General features: G+C 40.7%; 1 protein-coding gene across 1 annotated transcript; it reads right to left on the bottom strand.

The window, feature by feature from the left end:
• Window positions 1–3,077: 3,077 nt before the first annotated feature.
• Window positions 3,078–23,202, bottom strand: TDRD1 (tudor domain containing 1). Its single transcript, XM_027884896.1, has 21 exons — window positions 23,006–23,202; window positions 20,684–20,748; window positions 20,351–20,498; window positions 19,853–19,958; window positions 18,711–18,750; window positions 17,713–17,761; window positions 15,945–16,028; window positions 15,422–15,598; window positions 14,101–14,208; window positions 13,408–13,578; window positions 11,752–12,000; window positions 11,039–11,161; window positions 9,660–9,770; window positions 9,306–9,476; window positions 8,417–8,662; window positions 7,780–7,896; window positions 7,449–7,559; window positions 6,209–6,376; window positions 5,653–5,874; window positions 5,433–5,479; window positions 3,078–3,993 (listed from the first exon to the last, which is right to left on the bottom strand). Exons 2-21 carry the CDS (start codon window positions 20,738–20,740, stop codon window positions 3,901–3,903), a joined length of 2,598 nt encoding a protein of 865 aa, XP_027740697.1. The 5' UTR covers window positions 20,741–20,748; window positions 23,006–23,202; the 3' UTR covers window positions 3,078–3,900.
• Between the last annotated feature and the right edge of the window lie 1,539 nt (window positions 23,203–24,741).

The following is a 24,741-nucleotide window of genomic DNA, read 5'->3' as shown; positions in this document are numbered from 1 at the left end:
AGACAACAGCTATTCTTGTTTCTTTACGAAGTGCAAGTGTCCAAATATATTACACGTATCATCAAGATTTGATCAAGTTGTTTTTGCGTCTTCTGCAGAAGGATTTTTGTTAAGGACATGAGACACAACCTGTTGGAAAGCCTGCCCTGGCAGGTTTAGCACTTTCCCTTGGCCGCACCCTTAGAAGAGCTAGAAAAAAATCAATTCAACCCCTAGAGCATGCGCTGGGTCTGGTTTTCTGGGTAATGGGGGGTTTTGTTATTTTAATAAGGTAACATAGCATTATTTATTCTTTACAGAGCACAGATTCACCCCCCTGCTGCAGCGGAGCCTGCCCAAATTCCCGCGACTGAGCGCAGGGGCAGAGCCCTCGGCGGGACCACAGGCACACACTGGCCGGGACTCATGGGTGCCTGGGCTTCTCCCGACCCGGAGAGGGACCCCGGCTGTGCAACCGGCTCCTTTGGGTGCTCCTGCCACCACCACCTCCCTGACCCCGGCCAGCTCAGCGGCTCCGACTCGCCGGCCGCATCCCGCTGCCCGCGCATCCCTCCGAGGGGCCAGAGAGGTTTCGCCGCTGGGACCGGCCCGGCCCGCTGGGGACCAGCCCAAGCCCTCTTCGGGAAGACTCACCCGGGCTCCATCACCTCCTGGCCCAGCTCGACCGCTGCCGCGCACGGCTCCGCTCCCCGCCAGGGCTGCCCTCGCCCCCCGTCCGGCAGGGACTGCAACCCCCCCGGCCCCGCTGGGAGGGCGGACCCCCGGTACCTCTGCCTCCCCAGGCGGGCCCTACTCTCCAAGTTAAGGGTTTAAGATGTTATCAAATAAAAAAGGAAAATAATAACATGCATATATATAAGGAAAAAAAAAAAGCCTCTCCGAGTTGCACTTTACCTTTTCTCTGCAGACGCCACCCAGCTCTGGTACACCTGCGGAACTCACAACCAGCCTCCTCCCCTCCTGAATTTATACCGCGCTCAGCCCTGACGGCCTCTCCTCCCCATCCATCACATCCGACACCTACAACCTCGAATGGGGGCGGGGGAAGCAGCACCAGCAACACCCACCTTGCCGTAGGTTACATTTAAGAGCAACACTGTGGGATCCGCTCATTTGCACGGACTTTGCACAGCTGAAAATGTCAGCGCTCCTGGAGCACAGCCAGCAGGCCTGGCAGCAGCACGAGTACAGCAGCAGGCTCCGGGTTACTCTGCCCCCAACAGCTGTAAAGTAGCTCCATGTAGGATTCAACTTTTTTTTTTTTTTTTTTTTTTTTTTTTTTTTTTTTTTTTTTTTTTTTTTTTTTTTTTTTTTTTTTTTTTTTTTTTTTTTTTTTTTTTTTTTTTTTTTTTTTTTTTGATTTTGAGAATGTTTTTCCTAATGCTTGTGTTTCCACAGAAGATGCTGTACCAGTGCATAAAAGTACCATGTTCGCACCTACTACACCTAGAGGAATAACATTAAGGGGCTGTTTCAAAATGTTTTGTTGTTTGGAGTTGGTTTTGTGTGGCTGTTTAGTGGGTTTGTTTGTGGTTTTTTGTGTAATTAGGGGGATGTTTTGTTCTGTAACTGAAGCTGTGCAACTGCAGGAGCAGAAAAAAAACCTCTGCAAGTCAGTATTTTTTTGAAAAGCGGTAACTTCATATGCTTTGGAGTTATAAATAGCTACATTTTTTAGGAATAAAGTGGAATTTACATAATAAGATTATTCCACAAACAGAAGCTATACCTAGATCAGCCTTCCTTATCCTGCTTTTCACTTCTGTTCTCTGCCAGGACACGTGGTGCTGCTCACACTCCTGCTGTAACAAGTCCCTACCCCTGAAAGCAGAGCAATGCAAGAATTCCCCAACAAGAACAGGAGACAAGAGGAGCTGGGTGTGCAGCACCCGGGCCCTGCCCAGCTGTTCTCTGGCCTGAACAGCTCTGACTCAGAGTTAAGGGATACATAGCTGGGGTAGATCCCACAATAACAGCCAAGGAAGAAAGCATCACCGAAGCAATTATTTAAAATACAGGATGATCCAGCTTTGGACAAAACATTTCTGCCTTATGTGACAGGCTTACCACAACATAGCTGATAAAACAACTCTAGCAACTCTTAAACATTAAGGGACCACTGTTTTTGTACTTTCAGCCCTTCCTGACTAGCTCAGTTTAAGTGATTACTTGATCTAAATCAAACCCTAGCTGTTGCCTGTAATTTCTTTTTAGTGGGTAACGCATTTCTCAGGAGGTTACAGGAGCCTGGCTGGAGATACCAAGCAGGGTCTGGCATAGGCTGGGCAGGTGCTGAATCCCACTGAGTCCTCCCTGACTAATCCCAAGGGTTGGCTGTGCTGCAGGCAGGAGCAGATGACCACTTTGATGCACACAGAGTGAGCAAAGCTCTTGTAAATAAAATAGTACCTTCATAAAAAGCAAAGATATCTTTAGGAGGAGAGATGATGTCACTAACTTGTAGAGTTTGAAAGCACAAGTTCAAGCCTCCAGCCAGCACTGCACTGCCTAAACCAGCACCTGACACGTGCCAGCACTGGTGACTGCACAAGACTGAGCACTTTTAGTCAAAGAAGAATTTGCACATCAGTTTTTTTTTTCTAACCTGAGTAGGACAAGCAGGTTCAATTTTTCCTCTCTCCTCCTTATGGAATACAAAGTGACTGCTTTTGACTACTGCAGTGGAACTCCTTTTCTGAAATGCAGTGACTGTTCATGGTTTGCTAAGAGACGGAGCATGTGGGCCAGCGAAAAAGAAGGAGGAGAGGACTAAAGCCTCATGGAGTTGCTTTGCACGTGGGCAAAGCATAGAGTTGCTTTGCATTCTTGTGCAAGTTTGTCCCAGGGAGTCAAAGAACACTTGACACAGCCACAATTTTGGTTCAGAACAATACGATGCAACAAAAACTAAGAGGCAGGGAAAAAAAATCTGAGGCTATTTAAGGGTAATAAAACGTTAAGTCAAACAAAAAATATTTCACTTGCACAAGCAGCTTGATCTCAAGATTCGTCCAATTTGCATAAAGCCCAAGCTTTTAAAATATGCACTTTAAGTGGACAAAAAAGTCTGACTGCAGTTTCATGAGCAAATGTTTATTAGGTTCCATGAACAGTAATGTGACATTCCCAGATTAGTCAGAAAGGACAACCAGGTACTCAACTATAGAAATACTGAACATCTGTTAATAATCTGACTCAGTATTTTTTGTCATCTCCCAGAATGGGTCTTTTCTGTTATGATGTGAAAACTTGATAGGGTAGAAATCCTGATGATGTAGCTACACACAAAACAGCTCTAATACAATTCACTACAAAACAATATTCACAGATGCATAATATATAGCATGAGTGTAAATAAATAACAGTGCACATTAAAGTGTTCACTCTTTCTAACTACCTGTATGCAGTCCAAGACAACATTCAACCTTTAATGATACTGAAACCAAGTTTATAAAGAACAATTCTCTGTCTAACTTGAGACCAGAAATAAGGCTGAAAGAAGAGTAATCAAGGTTAGATACAGTTTTTCAAGTAACATTAATGGTACAAAAATTATGTAAGCTTTATGATTACGGTAATTTCCAATGCAAGTTTACAAAATAGACTTACAATGCAGTGGCCATTTCAAAAACTTCTGTGCATTCAACAAGAAAATAAAAGCTAGAACTTTAGCAGGACATGGTGGAATAAAACAAAACCAGAATTTTTAGCTCGCCACTTTACAGTTCTTCAAGTCACATACTTATGTCACAATAACAACCCAAGCATACAGATAAATACAGGTACTTAAACAGCAGAATCTCTACAAAGTGACTCTCATTTTTCTAAGCTGAAGGACGCTCTTGCTCTTCCAAAAAAAGAACTGGTTACATACAAATGAATGAAGTTCCTGTCAGGGCCCTAAGACTTCAACAGATTTTTCATTTCTGTGAATCCATCTGGATTCCCGTACTTGTTTAAAAGGAAGAGCAGGATCCGTTCATGCTTTTTAAGCTGTGGAATAAGCAGAAAGAATTACAAATGAACAATTCTTTTTTAATTGTTGGTTTCAGATCAGGGTAGATCCTAACACTACTAACTTGGCAAAGACCCATATTGGTTCCTTTCTGTTGTAAAGTCTTCTGGAAGGAGGAGAAAAATCCAGCAGAATTTTAGCTGACTTCCCTGTCAACTTTTTTTTTTTTGCTGAAGCAGCTTCCTCAAACCTAATTGATTAAATACTCACATCAGGACTGAGATCATGATCTTAAATTTGGTTATTCACACATGTCTATTTTCTCATTTTTTCAGTTATATTGTGATCACCTGTCTTCTCTTCATCTCTCATGAGACTTTGAGCCAAACCAGGAAGGAAGTGCAACAGAAAATGATCAGACTGAAGTCAGAAAACATATTAGCTAGATCAAACTGGAAGATCAAGGAGACACCGAGGGGGAATGGAAAAGGAGGCTCAACAGCCTACAGTGGGACAGAGAAATCAGCCACACCGAGGACCATTACTGCCTTTCTGCCAGTGAACTCCCAGTGACGACCCTTGCTCTGAAGTGTTGAGGGTCTTAATGACCTTGAACAGAAATGTTTTTTTCCCACCTCCAAAATACCACTTTTGCTTTTCACCTTGCTTCCTGGGGCTGGGGGAAGACAGGAGAGTTTGAAACACCCTTGAAAGGGGTTTCTGTCTTTAAAATTAGGTTTGTTTATTCCTCTGACAAAGAACATCACTTTGACAAAGGCTGATGCATCTTTTCTGTGTACTTTCTTTACACTTCAGATCAAGTTCTAAACTTTTAATAGCCTAAATTAAAATAGCAAAGGAGAAAGCTTAAAACCAGAAAGATTTCCAAAATTATGGGAATATGCCATATCTGTAAGACATTTCATTTTTTTCTGAAAGGAGAAAAAAAAAAAAAAATCTTGCACCTGGCAAATCCTTTTACACATTCCAGTCTTCTGCTGCACTCAGATTCTTAGCCTAGCTCCATGACTGGAACTGTGGCACATATTAATCTCTATCTTATCTATTTTAAGAATTTTCTTACATATGCAACTGTCTGCCAAATTGGGTACACAGCAAAACACAGCCATATTACTGAAAGAAATCCAGCCTTTGTCCAAATGACACTGTTGATGCAAACACAACTACCTTTAGACAACAAAGTAACACTCTTGAGACTTCACACTCTAGAAAAATAAATTAAGAGCCCTATGTGGAGCAAAGTACAGACTAATGATGTCTGTGTGATCTGTACACTATCTTCCCTTAGCCTCACGGTGCTTTAATTATTAGCACCTATAGAAAACTGAGAAAAAGTGTTGGGATGCACTGGAAATGTTCCAGTTAGCTATTGTCTCCCTACTCCCATTCTCTTCCCCACACAGGGTTTCTTTTAAACTCTGGAAACATAAAAAGTATTGCTTGGGTCAGATCTTACTTGCTCTTTCAATTCTGTGCAGCAGCATTTGGTCTCACCTCCACTACCTACAAAAAACCAAGCAAAGTGAATGAGTAAAATACACGTGGACACTGCTTCCCAAATTAAGAGGTGACAAGTGGAATTCAAGATTTTCAGAAGGAAAAGTCACTTAGACACCCCACGTGTTTCCAAGTTCTTCAAAATAAGTAAACTGAAGTAATTAAGCGAGAGAATGTACCTTGCTGTTCACTATGTGAGTATTCGGCACTGCAGGATTTGACCAAACCTTGATTTACAAGTTTGTCAGCTACATTCAGACCACCATTTTCACAGCGTTTCTCTACCGTTACCAACTTGACATCTCCGTTAATCCCTTTCACTGTAATTGCGACGTATTGCTTCAGTACCATTTCCTTCAACTTGTTAAGCATTAGTGGAGACCACTCAGCTTTCTCTATTCCTGCAAAGAAGGAAAAGAAAAAAAAAAGAAAAAGACAATCCATTTTTGTCATATAAGTAATTCCTTTATGATAGGACTTGAATCTTAACGTGGATGTTTTTGAAAATATGATGCTGAATTTTCCAAGTGTAAATAGCTTAAATTCTACAGATAATGAACAAAAAACATGCTTTTGCAGTGTTAACCACTTTACTATTTCAGTGGATTGTCATGTTGTTTACCAGTATTAAGGAATGACCCCTACCAGAATAGGTACAGATTTCTAACATTCAAGAAAACAAGTCAGGGTTTTTTGGGGTGTTTTTGTTTTGGTTATTTTTGGGACCTTTTTTACCTGCAAGTGAACATGTAATTGTCTGAAAAGGCAGCTTTAAAAAGGAATCACTGATTGGCAGCACCTTTGAAATTGGTAAAGTTTCTGTGTTCCCGTAGTCTGCATACAGCACTTTCACTGCAGACTGGGAAGCTTCTAGAACAAGAGCTCTGTACCACCGGCCATTACCTGTAAAGATTGGGACAAGAATCGTCACATGTGAAGCATCATCTTAAAAACACAGTTTATTCCAACAACAAGAATCTAGAGAGTTTTACAGGAATTTTTAAACCCTCTAACATGTATAAAAGGCCACTTGACAAGACGTAGGCTCATAAAACATGGGAATAGTTTTTGACTGCTGTATTCATAAAGATACAAGTGTTGCTTTGAGGATTTTGCTCAAATTGTGCAGGTAAGATTTTTACTACAATACTCTTTTAAAGATGTCTGCAGACTCTGTTTCTTGCTCCTTAGCTTTGTTTTCCAACACATACTACCTCTCAAAACATAACTAAAATAAAAGCCTTTAAAAAATCTTTTTCCTCACTTATACTGAAGGGCAAAACGCAGTAACAACAACTCATCATCAGAAGTTAAAAACAGCTGTCAAACACTTAGGTATACTTTGTACTCTTGTATTCTTGTAATTCTTTAAAATTCATCTATCTTGTTTTCCATGACCTGTTAACTTGATCTAGCACCCAAGTTAATTTTCAGCACTTGCCAGATTGCCTGTAACACCAGCTGTTTTTTTTTTTAAATAGTGAGCTAAGGTATCAAGAGAGTATCCCCTCTTCTGAAAGGAGGATTAATTATTCTAAATAATAAATCAAAATTACCTCACTGGTAAGAATATTTCTGACTTAAGAGGTCACTAAGCTTGGACAACTTAAAAGGCTAACAAGGCTGATCATAACCAGTGTCACTGCCCCACGCTCACACAAAAAACCACTCAGGCACTCACAAACCAGAAGTGGGTCTGCCATTGCTTCTGCCATGACTTTTATGCCAATCTGAATAGTAAGTAGCTTTCTTCCCACTTAAAGCTCCATACATTTTGCTGGGCACAACCTATTCCTCATTTTCTCTCCCTGTCAGGCACTTTCTTTGCCCTAAAGATGCAGTCAGGCAATCCTTTGTAACAGCATTAAGAGATCTGTAAGCACTTTCAAGTTGGTGTTTTTCCTCCCTCTAAAGCAAAAATGAAAGCTGTGTTTTACCCTGGTCAAGGCAATACAAGCACAAACAATTGTCTCACCTGAAAACTGGGCACAACAAGCTTCACCCAGTTTTGGTCGGAAGGGCTCTTTCTTACAAGATTTGCAATAGGCTCCTAATGCAGTCAGCTCCTTATACTCCCTCTTTTGAACTACAGAGAAAAAACATTTGGTAGTTAACCATATCTGGGTACAATGAAGAGCATACTTCACTTTTATGCTCCCCTGCTCCCACCTTTGGCATATTTTATATTTTCCTATTCTCTGAGGTAAATTTCCACATAGTCCAGCTCACTACAGGCATTCATTTTATTAACTAGGTTGCAACAGTGTCTTCTTACCGGTATTAGAACAGTGAACACTTTTTCTTACCTTCATTTAGAACTGGTACAGCGTAGAACAAGTCTGGGCTTACAATTTCTGTTACAAAGACAGTTATGGTTTCACCTACAGCCAATTTAAATGACTTCCAGTGCCCAAGTGAGGTTACTAATAGAAATTGTAAGAAAATGAAGCGTTACCACTATCCTCCATGCATATACATATTATAAGTAACTGTTACTTTATTTGATATTTATAACATCTTTTTGAATTTCAAAGACAACTACGCATCTTCCCTTCAGGAAGACAAATCTAAACCAAGATAACTGATGCTTAATTTGCTGTTCATAAACTACTGGCATATAAAAATAGCTAAAGTTAAAAAAAAAAGAAAAAACTCAGAAAAATTAAGATATTGGAAAATAAATATGAGAAAAGTTTCAGTCATAGAAAATTTCTCTCAAAGAGTCAATCAGCATTCATTTAAGACAAACGCATTTTTATCTTTCTCTTTTTGTCTGTAATGCCACCTGCAGGGCAGCTTGTGTTCAACTGTAAAAACTGACAATATAACGAAAACTATGCATGTTTGCTATTTTTGCTATTGATATCAACTATAGTGAAACAACAAGATCACAGTCAAAAGCTTGAATACTGAAAATCTAAAAGTTAACATTCCTTTAATTACCTTTTTGATCAACAGACTTGTTTGGAAAGTTATTTTTATCTTGTAGAACTTCCTTTACAGCCAGATTTTCAGAAGTCAGTACGTCATTGATCACTTTTGGAGAAGGTGTGGAATTGTCTGTAAGCACTACACCTGCCCCATATTTGGACAGGGAAGTTACTGTGGCTTGAAGCTCTAGCCCTGAAGTGCACATATGAAATCTTATTGTAGCTTCTTGATTCCATTTGTTATTACAAGGCTTTATACCTAGGAAGTAAAATAACTGTTAAAATATCTCCATTCAGTAAGGCTGACTTTCTTCAACATTATAATTTCCTTTAGAAAAACCTTTTCAAAAGACACTTCAATGAAATGTGAGTTTGAGCTTTTTCCTGTTTCCACATTTTTCATTTTTAAATCATGTAGCCCACATTAGAAAGAAAGGATAACTGCAGAATTTTGAGTGATTTGCGGTGGAAAGGGAATTTGTATAAGATTGAGAAACAGAAATATGGTAACAAATTCTACAGGAATCAAATGAAAAATCCCATTTCAGAGAAATGGAAGGCCAACTTGCTTCATTAAAACAGATTAGCTCCTTTGACTGCAAAAATTTTGAGAAATTAAGTTGCAGAAAAGCACATTTACTTGTGTTCCAAGGCAGCAACCAAAAGCCAGTAAGCACTACAGACAAAGCAGAACTAAACAACAAGTTCCCTTTGACCAGCAAATCAGTAAATGAAGTTCATGCAGATCCCTCCACAGCACTGGCAGGAGCTCAGGGAAGAGAAAACAAACCCCAAAAGAACAAAACTCTGCACAGTGTTTGCTGTCATCACCTCCTTCCCCCACAGCAGCAAGTCTCTAAATGCAAGAGCACTTGTAAGAGAAAAGAATCCATAAAGCACACCTGAGAGCCAGCATTTAATTGCTTGAAATGGAAGTTTTAGGAATGATGGTGAGATCTGCCGTATTTTATCCAGTGGTACTTCCTCAACATTTCCATAGTCCACAAAGCTCACTTGAACACTTCCACCTGAAATGACGTTTTGCACCACAGCACGGTACCAGTTGCCATCTTCTAATTTTAAACAAATTTTTAAAAAAATAAATTAATAATTACATTTGGTAAGTCTACCAGTTTTCATTTTTCAGTAAGTAAATCCAGTTCTTTGCTATCCTTTGTACAGTGCAAACTATCAGCTCATTTTTTTTTCTTTATGTTTACCCTGTAAAACCAAAAATATTTCAGTCTGTTACTTGCCAGAGAAAAAAGCACAGCAAGGTTCTCCATTCTCAGGCTTGAAAACATCTGGTGGAGTTTTCTGACAGTATTCAGACATGGATTTGTTAAGTGAGTTTAGAGCAAGTAATTCTGAAAATCAGAAAGAAAAAAAAAGATGAGATCAACTAAATAAGCTGACTTGAACTTTATCAATACTGTCCACTGTATAGCTTACTTGTAAAACATTTCATGGGAGACTTCTGTGAATTTTAAAATTTCATAAAAAGAAGAAATGACAACACTGTTGACACCAAATTAACCATTTAACTCACTACACAGGCTTATTAGCAGGAAACGGACAGGCAGCTGGTATTTCCTGACATAAAATGACCAGTAATTCCTCCTGCGGACCAAAAAAACCCCACACTTTCCCGTAAAATCTAAAGTATATTTTACAGTCAGATAACACCATGGAAACTACCTAGTTTGGCCAGTGCATATGACAAGTTATGGGATCTTACCCTAAACATTCATTTTTTTATACTGAGACCTTCAGCCTGCTCTATACACATCACTTTTAGGGAGGATTTTGGTCATTTGACGTCTGTAAGCCATGAGGAATTTATACTATCCCTAGATAAGTCAAAGAATAAACATCTGTCACTTTTTGAAATCTGCCCCATATTTTTTGTTTGGATGCCTTTAGCTTCCCCTTCAGCACTGACTTTTGTCATGTTCTTTTTCTAACAGGTTAAAAAGCCTTTATAGAGACTTCTGATAGAGAACCAAGACTTTTTTTAGCTTATCCATGAGGAATTCAAGTCTCAAAAGCTGCATTTCCTCATTTTCATGTTACAATTATCATCTCTTTGTAAGTTTTTATAAATTAAAAGAGAGTACTAGAGAACAGCTCTGGTAAATATTGTTTGGGCACAGGAAACGTCTCTTATTTACAGAATCACAGAATCATCAGGGCTGGAAGAGAGCTTCAAGATTATCTGAGTCCAACTGTCAATACAGCACTGCCATGATCACCCCTACACCACATCCCCAAGTGCCACATTCAGACGCCTCTTGAACATTTCTAGAGACAATGACTCCACCACCTCTTGGGCAACTTATTCCAATGCCTGACCACTCTCCCTGTGAAAATAAATTCTAGATATCCTTTGGCTAGTTATGGTAGCTCTTTCCACTCTCCTCTACGTTCTTAGATTAAGTTTTATTCAACTGCTTACCTTCACCACTTTCAGATTTTGATCTGGAGTTACTACATACCATGATCCAATTTCTTTGTAACTCCACTTTTATTCTTAGATAAAAAAACAAGCTCACTTGAAACAGTAACTCATTACAACTGTAATAAATGACAAATCAGGAGGCAAAGAAATTAGAAGAAAAAAGGTGAGTAAACTTACCATGGGTATTTGAAATGTGACAGTAGAATTCTCCAGGACTGTACACTGTACACACTCTGACACTGACTGTTTGCTTAAGAGTTAATTTAACCCACTTGCACGTTCTTTTGTTCATTGTGTCCTCTAGAGAAGACAAGAGGAGAGAATGAAAAGATATTTTTACAGGAAAAAAAATTATACATCTTGAATGTTCATTCATATCCTTGAAGGTCTTGTTATAAATAGTCTGACACACTATTTATAGTGAGAGCTTTTTTTGGAGAGTAAAATCAAGGAAGAGGAACATGCCAGTTGTTTAATGTATTTATGTAACATTTCTTACCCTTCCGAACAAAGCCTTCTGAACAATAATTGTGTCGTGGCCACAAAGCATCTAGTGAGGAAGACCAAAATGAAGGGATTTTAACATAGACTTGACAAAAAGACTTCCCCCCAAGTTTTCAGTACCAATGGAGCAGGAGGGAACCTATACATTTACCAGACACAGGATGGAAAAGAAGGATTAAACATGCTTCATATGGAATCTTCCCCCAGATTTCAAAGAAATCCAGTATAACTTTCGCAAAGTTGTCATGGCTAAACGTTGGAGCTGTGAAGGCTATACTTCATCAGCCAGACTGGAAAGCTCTGAGGAGCTATGAGCTTGCATTCTCTGTACCCACTCCAGTGGGAGATTCCATAAAGCCATCTCAGCAGGACATGCTCATACTCACCATTTTCTTGTTTAACATCACTCATTGTGACTGCTGGTAAGGCCACTCTTGACTCCTCAGCTGCACAGCCTTCCTCTATGAGAAGGCTCGATATATTTATTGCCGGAGCAACTGACGTGTCCACAAGCTCCACCACAGACGTAGAACCCTCTTTATCCACTACTTTTACTGTGAACACTTTGTCTTTCACCAGTTTTTTCATAAAAGAGGTACCTTCTGAGGTCCATGTTCCCCGTGGTGGCTTTACACCTAAAAAGTGAGGCAGTACGGAAGGGTTCTGAGGTCAGTCCAAGTCTCACCAATGTGTGGAAAGGCACAACACAGCTGTGTAAAGCAGCAGATACACCAGGCAACTCATCCTTACTCCTCATGCTCATAACAAGATTCCAGTTATTTAGATTCTGAACTTTCAATTAGTTTGGTTTAATAAAAATCTGACAAAGATCATGTACAACTAACCAATTACACGAAGACAAGCTTAAATTCAGATTCAGTGTATCCTTAGTATGAGTGTCTAAGTGTCAGTCTATGGATCTCATGAATGCAACCTATAGTTTTGGACAACAACCATCTCTCAGGCAACGTATCTGCTACTATAAATTTGTTCCTCCTTGAACATTTACCCTTTATGCTATTAAATTTATTTCTATAATGCAAATTATAACCACAACTTTTATAGTAACAGATTGGAAGGAGTTGCCTTCCAGAAAGATATATTTTATTCAGCAGTAATCCTTGACTCTAAACAGGAAACACCTTATCTGATTACTTTTTTGTGTGTCCACATTGTGTTTCAGGCCTTTCTTAGTGTAAGAACACTCATTATCACCTACAGATACCATAATTTGCTGTGGAAAAGTGGTTTCTTTAGGTCACATTCCACATGCCTTGGTTCTGTCTCTGCATACAAACAAAGCATTGTTTCATGTTTTCTTCCAAATTAGGAAGGTAGGATGCTGTGCTGAACCTCACCTTTGATAAGCATATTGAATACCAAGTATTGTAAAAAGGATACACATCAAATATTCTAAAGGAAGGCTACTGAAGCAAAGGGGTGGGCTGTCTTGCATAGTGATGGGAACAAATAAAACAAACAAACAAAAAAAAAAAATTTCCAACGGCAAGTTAAACAAGTGTGTCAAAACCACAGACTACGATCCTGGCTTGAGACAGAAAGGTGAACTAGGAACTGTCAATGCCCTTTCCAACGTCACAGATTCCACAAGCCTATGGTGAGGAACCTACCAGTACTTTCACTAGATTTACCATAGGGGAAGTGGACCAGTACAGCTCTGAATTTTGAGATATAAAATGAAATCTACCTTCCCCTGCAGTATTAGAACCACAACAGATTTAAGAATTCCACAAATCTGGTAAATTACTGATTGTGCTTAGAACAAAAGCATACGCAAAATCTAACAGTCATGCTCATATAACAGTTTTCCAGACACAAAACTGAAAGTCACCAGGTACATTATGAGAGATTTGTCACATTTTGTAGATAGGCCACCACGGTTAAGAATTCTGGAAATAATGCCTACCGTCACCTCCATCCTTCCCCACATTTCCATGTAAGATACTACAGGTGTGATGACTACATAATCCCACTTATTTTGCCTCTATGCAGTTTGAAACACCTTGTAATTTATTTCATACCTGCCAAGGAACACCTTATGGCTTGAGCTGGCAAGTCCATTAACGCTGGAATCACAGGACGAAGTTTTGTCAGCGGAACAGAGTCAGAATTGCCATAATCCACATAGTCCACCAAAACAGTATCTTCAGAAGCATAAGATGTGACAGTGGCACGATACCAAAGTTTGTCTTCTGTAAAGCAAGATACAGATGTTCATTGTATTTTCTTGTAAATTCTGAGAACAGAGTTGTTGGTTTTTTTTTGACAGACAATATAAAAATACATCTGTCTCAGTACAATTCAGGACTACCAGGTCTTGGCTAAATAACATTTTGAGAAGCAGCCTATCAGAGCAGCATCGCTACATATAATCCCATTTCTTCTGTCCCTTTTGTGGGGTCTAAAATTTCAAGTATACATTTATTTCCAGCCATGAGGAAACAGTATTCAGCAATGTAAAAAAACCCAAATTCCTTCATGACTTCATAAAAAGCTACTGTAAATAATCTAAATCCAGTGTTAAGAGTTTGCTCAATGAAGGGACATTCTTAAGTAAATATTTTATAGATATCATTTCTTCAATCATTACCAAGCATTATCCATAGCTGAAAACCAGACAGAAATAAAATAAACTCTATGTGAAACATTTCTAAACATAATTATAGAATGTAATTTTTAAGTAACACAAATTACTATTTTCAGTCCGTTTTTACCTGTGAACTGGGCACAGCACACATTTCCAGCAGCAGGATGGAAAGATGGACTACTGGGAAGTTTGCCACAATATTCATTAAGAGACACTTCAAGTCCAGCAAGTTGACCTGATGTTAAAACACATAAATTTTGGAACATAGCCTGTCTTGCAGTTATTACAAAAACACACTAACAGTAGGCTCAAAGCTTGGAAGAACATCTTATAGTCTAATGGAGATTATTTAAAAAGTTTAACATAACAGCAAAATAGTGATGAGACTAGAACTCTTCAATCAGTAAGATCAGAGAGGGCCCTCAGGTGAGTCTGTAAATAGCAGTAAAGAGAAGGGATAGGGAAAACCAGTGATGGACCTTTTGAACAGAAGGATAAAACTGAAGCCAGTGGAAATTGAAAGCAAGTTAGTGAAGGTGAGCCAGAAAGAAACAAGGAAGGCAGCTCTTCAAACAGGCAGATGATGGGGCAGGTCACTTCTTGCTGAAGGACACGCTATGCTATTGGACGCCCAGAATTAAAAGGTTGCATATGTACACAAAAGAAAAATCCACAGCAGGAGATACAGATCACATCCAGCTGCCAAAGCCGTTTTAGCTGAAAAAAGCCCGCTGGCTCAGTCAGCACTGGGAGAGGGACACATCTCACACACTTATTCTGCTCTTCATTCTCCCCCAGACATCTGTTTATGGGCATCGTGGAAGATGCCCCTGAAGGCCCTGCAGCCTCACACTCTGGCCTCTACAGTGTCACTTACAGTCTTATGTTTTACTCTGTCAGGAAGCACCAAAGCACTATTACCTGGCCTCCTCATACTCAGATATTTCCTCAGATGATATACTCAGGTATTTTCCTCATACTACATGACAAAGACATTCAGTCAACACACCCAGTCTTTAAGGAAACACTTCCCTCCAATGTTAAAAGGAATAAGAAGGTATTATAGGAATAAACAAAGTAATTACAAACTCAAAATGCATTTCTAGAACACCTGAGTAAACACATTTAACACTAAATATCTGTGATACAAATTGACTTCAGATTGCTGAAATCCAAGCCATATCGCCTTTGTACTTTGCACTACTCAGACTGCCCACAAATTAACCCAACAGTGGTTAGTAAGTGATATGAACAGCCAACACTGCCAAAAACCATCCTCTGCAACACCATGGCTCTTAACTGACTGAAGCATGGCCTAAAGCTGCAGGGAATTGCTATTTAAGGTCAAACTACGAGACCAGCAACACCTCCCTCCAGCCACTCTCTAACATTAAAGAAAAAAATGCCACACCAGGCATCCTACATCCTGTTTCCAACACATCACTTACAGGCACTGTCCAGTTGCTGACAGAAAAAGGTGCCTGGATTTTGTATGTGGGAAACCACACCAAAAAACTGGTCTCCGATGCTTAAAGAGACACACTTTGGAATTGAGTTAGCACAGTGGAGGGAGTCTTCATCTTCAGGTATTCTCTTTTCGCTTCCCTTTGAATGGTTTTCTGACACTGTACATAAAAAAAGAAAAAAAGTTGCTGATCAAATGGTAGATGACTTTGAAAATATAAACATACCGAAACAGTTTATTCTTTTCGCTGGCACTCTGGACTTTGAAGGCTCCTGTCACCTAATTCACAAAAATTGATGCTCACATAATAATCACTAAACAAATATTTTATACTGTTAAGAAGTGTGTGAGCCATTGTCACTAGTGACCTGAAGGAAGCTTCGCCAGCCAATATTTCTAAGTATGAGGGATGCTGCTGAACATCCTGAACAACTGCTGAAACTAGACTATCATGCAACATGGGAGGACCTAAAATTCCCCAAGTTTTGTTCAACTTGCTTGCTTACCTCCTGGAGAAACTTCTCCGTTGGCATCACTTTCTGGAACTAAATGAGACTTCATTTCTAAGGGAACCTTATTTAGGCAGTCGCCTAAAATAACAGACATAAGAGAAAGTGATTTACCATATAAAACAGCCATCACTTAGTTTTATTTCAGACCCCTGCTCTGAGCCTGACCTTTATCCCCTGTATCCCTATCACGAGGTGAGCATGTTTGACTTATTTGCTCAGCACTTAATGTGTTTAAAATGCAAAATAAAAGTAATGTCAGAATAGTTCAGCTACTTGAGTTTTCTGATCACATCCACAGCTCCAAGACTTTTTGCCTAAATAAAATGAGCAAAGCAGTAACAATCAACATTTACTTGCAGTCACTACTGTTAAATGAAAAACTGATTACAGCTTTTCAGACACGAAGATACATAACTTACCTCAATATTTAAAACACTGAGTATGTAATGAGTTACTAAGATTTATATAAAAATCTTGAGTTTCTTAGCTATTACACACTCCATTTCTGATCCAAGAAAACAGTATTCCAAGCTTTTAATATCATTATTTTCAAATGAAAACCTGAATGCAGGTGTTTAGGTTTCTTGTAAAGTCATGGGATAAATGCATGGAACATTTTGAGAGTGCAGTGATATTTATGTGATGTTCCCTCCAAAAGGGTGGCAAGTTATATATTGCTTTGCCATCAGTGTGCTGTAAAGCAACCAAATGGAAATATGCCCAGCACAATCCTGAATCAGTTGAATAGAATCATAGAATCATAGAATAGATTGGGTTGGAAAAGACCTCCAAGATCATCAAGTCCAACCCCTGATCCAACTCCAATTACTATATCATGGCACTAAGGGCCACATCCAATCTCTGCTTAAAAACCTCCAGGGATGGTGAATCCACCACCTCTCTGGGTAGGCTGTTGAATATACATGGGACTAAGTAGAACCGTCCTTTCACAGACTGCAGAGAGTATGACATGGAGAATAAGCTTCCTGCACATGAGGAATTCTAGTAAGCTAAGAGGATCAATCACGACTCCTTCAAAGTATCTGTGGGCTGCAGATCAGTGAAATGGATGTGCTCTCAGCACTATATTGTTCTTGCTCTGCAGGCAGAAGAAAACCTAAACAATAAAGCCCTCCAAGTAATGACAAAAGGTACACCTTGTGTGTATTGGTCTGGTTTGACAATCAGAGCCACCCAGCTGAACTGAAAATCTGAATTCTGACTCCTCAAAGGTCTGGTGTCTCTATCCACCGAGGCTTGCAAAGTTAGAAATACAAACATGTTACAGAGTTCTCCAACTAGATACAGCAACATCCAGTGATTGCACTTTCTTTGGGATATTTTAATGAGTGCGTACGAAATACAAAAAAGCTGGTAAAATCCTAGGGGGAACTAGAAAATGATACTTTTAATTTTTAAAGAGTTAAAAAAGGGATGAGATAAAGAAACAAAATGGCACTGAATTTTCATGCGTCTATTAAAACAAAGAAAAAAGTGAACAAGGTAGTCTAGAACACACTGAATTTATTGCAATTCTACTGGGAAAGTAACCTTACCAAAATTTAAGGTTATTAAGTCTAACAAGGTATTTTGAGTACTGACAGTTTAAAAATACCCCTAAATGGAACAAAACAAAACAAGCTGGAAGAGTGACAAAAGGAGAACAAAAGAAAACACCCATCTTTAGGGTGTTAGGGAGGGGTGTGAACATAAAAGCCTTATTTGTATTGGGTTTTTTCCCCACACACAATCAAGTACTTACCAGAATCTGGAAGAACAACATCTACAGCAAAACTCAACATCACTTCCTCCTGTAACATATCAACAACAGTTACTGAACAGTGGCCTGGAAAGAATTACAATTAAAACAAGAGGGGTAGAGGGCTGTTTGCGCCCTATCCAAGCAACTAAATAATTGAGGCCTTCAGAAATATTACCTTGCATATAAAAGGAAAAGCTGCTGTTGGGATTTGAAGTGCTATCAGTTCAACTAACTTCTTAACTCTCTTCTAAAGAATTAGGAAATTAAGTAAAGAGAGAATCCACAGAAGCTATTTAAAACAGGTACAAGTTATGTTTAAACTGGAGGTGTTCAGCTGTACCTTCAAAGAGTACATGACAAAGGAGTTCTCTGTACAGTGCAAACATGAGGCCAGTTGGAGGCATGCACGTTTATTCCCTTGTACAAATACCATCCCAAGAAACCACGAAGACAGAAAAATCAATTCCTGCAGAAGAGTTCATAGGAAGACTGCAGGAAGTGCTTGGCTCAAAGTAAGATGAAAAGAGGCTTCAAAACATTACAAAGGAGAACTGTGTCATCTTTAATTCCTGGCACAGCAAAGAAACAACAGCTTATCTGCAGTTGTTACTGTTGAGTACTACATTAAATTTACTTCTCCAATAAACTGCCAAGGCTCCAAGCATCACCTCATGATCTACACAGAAAAGAAGGCAACAGTAGTTTTCTGAAGTGGACACACTCCACCTGTTTCCTTCTTATAATTCCTCTAGCAACATCATGCATGCATGTCTTGATTTTTAACTTTTTCACAAATGTTTTTTTCAAACAAAACCATAGTTGTCTCAGATAGTGCCTCTAAGGGCTCTAGATGTAACATGTTTCTGAATGCTTCCCCTAGTGATTTTTCATTTGAAGCACTGATCTTTCTAAAAGGAGAAACTTGTTCCTTTCCTGCATGGGTTAAATCTCCCTCAGAGCAGATCCACTCAAGACATAGTCAAAATTATATTCCATACCTTAAGACAAACTCCCTCCTTGGTTTTGTTGTTACTTGCACTATAATCAAAGAAAAAAATGTTAATTCTGAAGAACCCAAAGAATGACAAGTAGCATTAATAATACAGTCTACTTGCAAATAGAAACAAAAGGCTGTGTTCATAATATGTGTTTTTTGTCAACCATTATTCCTCATCCAAGAATGACATGCAGAATGACAAATATGTTAGTTCCCTATTAAGCAATATCTGGTGTGTTTTTCCCAATAAATTGATTTTGATTAAAATTAAGAGATCTTACACTGTTGTGGAGTTCCGCTAATACCTTAATGCCAAGCCAACCTTAAGAACTATAAAATTAGGAAAAAAAAATTTCAGGAGAATATAAAAGTAATACTTAGATAAGATACACCCCAGACTGTCCCCATGTTCCCCCCCACATTCAGTTACTGCAGCAAAACTTGTCCAATTAAAAATATCTCCCTTGTGTAAACCTGGTTGCAGATTCACTGAACTGCAATCACCACTCCTTGCTAGAGATGATCAGTTAAAATGCTCAGATCGCTCCCCTAAGCTGGTCCAAAGCCAGCCAGTCAATCTGTACTGTGTCATAAACTAATGGTGCTTACTTTAATTGAAACAGATCAGTGGGTGATCTCTTGAGCATCCAATCCAGCATGTCAAAAAATAATGAGCACCAGAGAATGATTTGGCTGAAACAACTTCTAATTGCAACTGTGCTCATCAAAGATAAATTTCCATGAACTTCACTGACATTACAGCCCCATTCAAAGGGTGCCCCTCAGAGACTGTTAAATGCAATCCCTTAACTATGAGTCTGGTTTCTCTCCTTTCCCTATGTAAACAACAGCACTAACAAAGTCATGAGACAAGCTGGTATCCTTACTGCATCCTCACCTGGTAAAATTAATGCTTTTGCTCTAACTCACACTACAACATGCCTTAAGAACTCAAAAAATATCTTTCAAGTAACCCTTCTGAAGCAGCAAAGCTTTCTGTCAGGTATATGATAATACAGTACTAGCCTAAGAATAAGCAACATATTTTACCATAACAGTGACTTCCAATGGTCATTTATGCTGTTTTGGGAGGGATATTGTCTTTCTGTGCAGATTATGTGGCAGAACTTTTAACAAACTTACTTCTGTTTAATGGGATCACACACAATCTTATGCGTTGGCCAGTCTTTTCTCTGACAATCTGCAGAGCAATAGTATGTTTGCATGCATTGTGAACATCTGAGAGTTCCTGAAGAAAAAAAGACAGAAAAGAGAAGTCTGAGAGAAACATATACTGGAAGGGACAACAGCTGTTATGATAATTGCTTTACAAAACAGCTCCACTACTATTCTAAGCACCTACAATTAGGTATTTGTATTCACACACAGCTGTCAGACATTACTGCCAAAATGTCCAAAATTACTTCTACATTTAAAAAGGCAAAAACCCCACCACTTTTGGTAAGGAGATGCTGTCTTCTGTTTATCAGTTCTGTTACTCCAACTATGTTCTGAATAGTCTCCACTTGTATCTGAGAGTCAAAAATATACATCCGTTTTAAGAAATTTCTGAGCAAACCTGATCTGGTTTCACTGACAAATACAGCATATGTCATCAACTACAGGACAACAGGCACTTACCATACAGACCACAATGATGGCAAGTCCCGCTTTTAGGGGGTGGTACAAACAAACTCAAGAGACTCTCATCACAGGAAACAGAAAAAGCATTCTTAGAGAAACACTGCAATTTCTTTGGCTTCTCATTAATTAAATTAGAATCTGAGTCCTGTGGAAGAAAAACCCCAAGTTATTCTTATTAGAAAAAAGGGTAGAAATATTCTGATATACAAAAATATGACAACAAAAAGAACTGAAACTTTAGAGTTCTAGAATGAGCCAGATATGCTGATCATTTCTGCTACGCAGAAATGCTCAGAATACTTGGAGCAATTACAAAGTGAAATAACTCACAGTATTTTCTTCATCAGCTGCAGCTGTCAAGTCTCCTCTACAAGTTTTGCCTTCCATGGAACTTCCTAGAAGCAGAAGTTTTTGCAAAGAGATATGATTAACACTAATGCACGTCTGTGTTACGGAGTATTTGCAGGAAGACACAAAGCTCTGGGCTACTCCTACTATTCTGCCAGCACATTTGAGCACATGGAGATGCTAGGAACATGACACACTCTGGAAGTCACCTCTTGTTTTCACTCTGATACTGCATTTATTCAGTAATACAATCAGTGGTATTATTAAAGCAACACTTTACTGTTCTGTGCTTACCACTCAATATAATGCCCGTAATGTCCTCCACCCATGAATTTGCTTCAATTAAAGTTGTTCAGTAGGAAGAAAAAAAAATTACATGATTTGTGATAGTCAGAACAGGCAATTTTACAGTAGCTGAAACAGTACAAGTTTCCTCATTACTGTTGAAAATGTGGCTTTCAGTATGTTTATACCTCTGCATAGTATTGTCACATAAGCAAGTATTCAGAAACAAAAACTCTGAAACAGAGATTCTGACTTTCTAGGGAGTGCCTTATAAGCCTTGTGGCCTTTCCTGTGAATTTTTTTATCAAACAACTCTTACAAGACATTCAGCTGAGACTGCATACCAATACACTAGAACTGTGTTTTTATAAGTGGGCAACTCATTCACCCACAAAGAATTTGTTTCAGTTATAGGCTACACATGCCATTTGGAGCTTGTTGCAGTCTGGCAGGACTATTAGCCCAAGGTCTCCACTGAGCCAACATAAAGCTTATGTGGCCTTTTTTCCCCCCCATCTGTAATCAAGTTAATCTTGTAAACTTTGCCTGAACTCTTGCCTAACATGAAATCAAATTTAATGGATTCTCCAGACCCAAGATGGTTGTATACCAAGGCTTTTCCCCTTCTCAGCTTGGTGTAAGAGAACAAGGATCAGACAGTACCTCTGATGAGGCAAGAAAGATTGCTGAAGGAACTCCAACTCCCACTGTGCATATCTGTGCCAAATTCCCTAGTACTCCAATTATCCCTGGGTTTGTTTCCAATTATCTAATGCATTTCACCCTGCACAGGTTTGGATAATTAGGAGTTAGCTGTATTTATAAGCCATGCTCACACTGATGATGTTCATCAATAATCAAGCATATACACAATAACAAAAGAACAAAGTCAAGATACCTGTGTTAAGCTTCAAAATCTCTTTTATTGCACTTGTGCTGCAGTTAAAACTTTCTACTGTACTGTTTCTACATTTGTAAAAAATACCGCGCATTGTTTGCTCACAAAATACTGATTTTGGTTAGTTAATGAAAAAGTCAGACTCCAAACTGGAAGTTTTCTAACAGGAAATTGGCACTCGTGACCCTTCTGCTTAAACCTGCACCTGCAACTTCTTTATGTTGGAAATAAGATGTTCCACCATCATGTAAAGGGTTCACATCAGAGTATGACCAAAGGTGGCTGCAGGACAGGTAACTGCAAAAGCATGGATTTAAAGATTAATTCAAGCAGGCTCACGAATTATAGTAATTTTGGGTCATTTCTAAGGCCAATTTAAGCATCCCTTTTGGAAGGCTCATTCTCTACCGTTTATTGCTTCAGCTTGCACAACAAAAAGCAAACTACTTTCTGCATTGCAGGTCTCAGCAATGAACGAACACTGCAGATTAAACAATGAAAATTCCTTCAGGAGAGGAACACGCCGTGGCCATCACCACCCGCGTGTGAAGCTCGCTGGGTTCACAAAGAGACGTGTCTCTCTGGAGAAGACCTCACTGTAGTTTGGGTAACAAAAGTTTGTAGTAATAAAAAGAAAGGCTGCTCTCCTGGGCTCCTCGTGACCGGGAGCTCTGGGACAAACATGGGCTGCCCAAGAGGAACCACGGACCGGGCTCTGCTGCGATGAACTTTCGGCACCAGCTTTCCAAACGTTAATACTCAACACAAACGTAGAAGTCTCGCTATACTATACAGGTGAAATCAAATTAAAACGGGCCTGCAGATAAAAGCAGACCCGGTTTTGGAAGCCATACTGCAACCCACTCAACCAGAAACGCACTTTCGCACCTGAACGCTACTGTTAGGTGCTATTTTAACCAAGTTATTTTAACTAACTCAGGATAAAGGTATACTGCCGCCGCCCCACGGCCTCCAGCGATGCTCGCAGCCCACGCTGACGGCAGCGCTCACCGCCGGCCCCGGCCCCTCTGCTCGCTCAGGGCACCGCTAACCCCCCGGGCCGCCCCTAGCTCTCTTCTCCGCTCACCCGACCCCTTTGCCCCCCTCAGGACAGCACCCACCTCTGACCGCCTCGGGCGCGCCTTCCTCCTCAGGGCAGCGCTCACCTCGGGCCGCCTCCCCGCCGCCCGAGCTGCCCCACGTGCGAGGACGGCCCGGTGGCTCACTCGAGGGCTGGCGGCGGCCGGAGAAGGAGCACCAGCCCGCGGAGCGCAGGGAGGCTCCCCGGCGGTCCCGGTCCCGTTCCCGGTCCTGCTCCCGTCGGTCCCAGCCCGCCGTCCCGCCCAGCCGGGCCCGCGCTCCCGCCGGGCGGAGCTCGGCACGTGCGCCGGGAGCGGGAGGAGACGCCATGTCAGCCCGGGCGGGGCGGCCGGAGGGGCACCGCGCACCGCGGGCATTTAGCGGGACACGCGGGGCCGCCCACGGGCACACGGGCCGGTGATGGGAACTGTGGGGAGAAGGGGGCCGGGGGAGGGGATTCACCCCTTGGACGCGCTACTGGTGAGGCTGCACCTCGAGTGCTGGGTCCAGTTCTGGGTGCCGCAGTTTAGGAAGGGCACAGGTGCTGGAGAGTGTCCAGAGAAGGGCACTGGTGGGGGAGGATGGTGAAGGGACTGGAGCACAAGCCCTATAAGGAGCAGCTGGGGAAGCTGGGGCTGTTCAGCCTGGAGAAAAGGAGGCACAGGCGTGACCTTATCACTTTACCCCTCCCTGAGGTTGTAGCCAGGTGGGGGTTGGTCTCTTCTCCCAGGCAATCAGCACTAGGACTAGAGGGCACAGTGTTAAGCTGTGCCAGGGGAGGTTTAAGTTAGACATTGGAAAGAAATTCTTCACAGAGACTGTGATCAGATATTGGAATGGGCTGTCCAGGGAGGTGGTGGTGTCACAGGCCCTGGAGATGTTTAAGAAGAGACTGGACGTGGTACTTGGTGCCATCATCTAGTAGGCAAGGTAGTGGTGGGTCATGGGCTGGACTTGATGATCTCAGGGGTCTTTTCCAGCCTGGTTGACTCTGTGATTCTGAGGCTACTGCTGCAGCAGAGTGCTGGGTCAGACCCCTCATCTGGCCACCACAACTGGTGCCTCCTTGTCAGTGTCCCCCTGTCCTAGGACCTGGTAGCTGTGCCCGTGTGGTTTTCACATGGACTGTGGTGTGGTTGTCAGAGCCCTGGCAAAAAATACATTAGTCGTAAATCGTATTACACCCAGTGTGTGGCAAGCAATGGCTTTTATTTTATTACTCAAAAGCTCCAATGATTTTCTCACTCTGTCTTCAGCAAAATTCGCTGAGGGACAGTGAAATATTGCAGTATCATAGAATGATGTGGGTTGGAAAAGACCTTAAAAATCAACTAGTTCCAATTCCCCTAGCATGGGCAGGGACGGCTTCCACTTGACCAGGTTTCTCAGAGCCCCATCCAGCCTGGCCTTGAACACCCTCAGGGATGGTGTTGCAAATTATGATGAGGTGGCAGTCAATGAAATGTCATGAAGGGTGAGAGCTCGGTAACGAATCAAGTCAGCCCAATCCAGCTGGGGGGCTCTGTGGCCTCCTAAAGTATCAAACTGTTCAGAAACACGTATATATCCCTGGCTAATAAGCATGTACCATCTTGAGCCAGGTGTGCGCCTTAGGCTGAGTTATCCCCTGTACATCTGTGCTGTAATAGACTAATGCCTTCATTATTATTAATGCTTCTTAATACTGCATTGGTGTTAAGGAGTTTTATTCTCAAATTTCAGTGACAACGGGCCATCCACAACTTCTCTGAGCAACCTGGGCCAGTGCCTCACCACA

The sequence above is a fragment of the Empidonax traillii genome, unplaced genomic scaffold (genome assembly GCF_003031625.1).
Source record: "Empidonax traillii isolate 1590-97213 ecotype Southwest subspecies unplaced genomic scaffold, ASM303162v1 scaffold156:size1289327, whole genome shotgun sequence".
NCBI lineage: Eukaryota > Metazoa > Chordata > Aves > Passeriformes > Tyrannidae > Empidonax > Empidonax traillii.
This window is presented reverse-complemented; position numbering and strand designations above follow the sequence as displayed.

Excerpts from the sequence above, each read along its gene's own strand:
- TDRD1 (XM_027884896.1), bottom strand. The coding sequence starts at position 20,740 with ATGGAAGGCAAAACTTGTAGAGGAGACTTGACAGCTGCAGCTGATGAA. Across the intron at positions 18,751-19,852 it reads TGTGATCCCATTAAACAGAA|TGCAAGTAACAACAAAACCA; the intron begins GTAAGTTTGTTA and ends CTTTGATTATAG. Across the intron at positions 14,209-15,421 it reads TCAGCAACTGGACAGTGCCT|GTCAACTTGCTGGACTTGAA; the intron begins GTAAGTGATGTG and ends TTTTAACATCAG.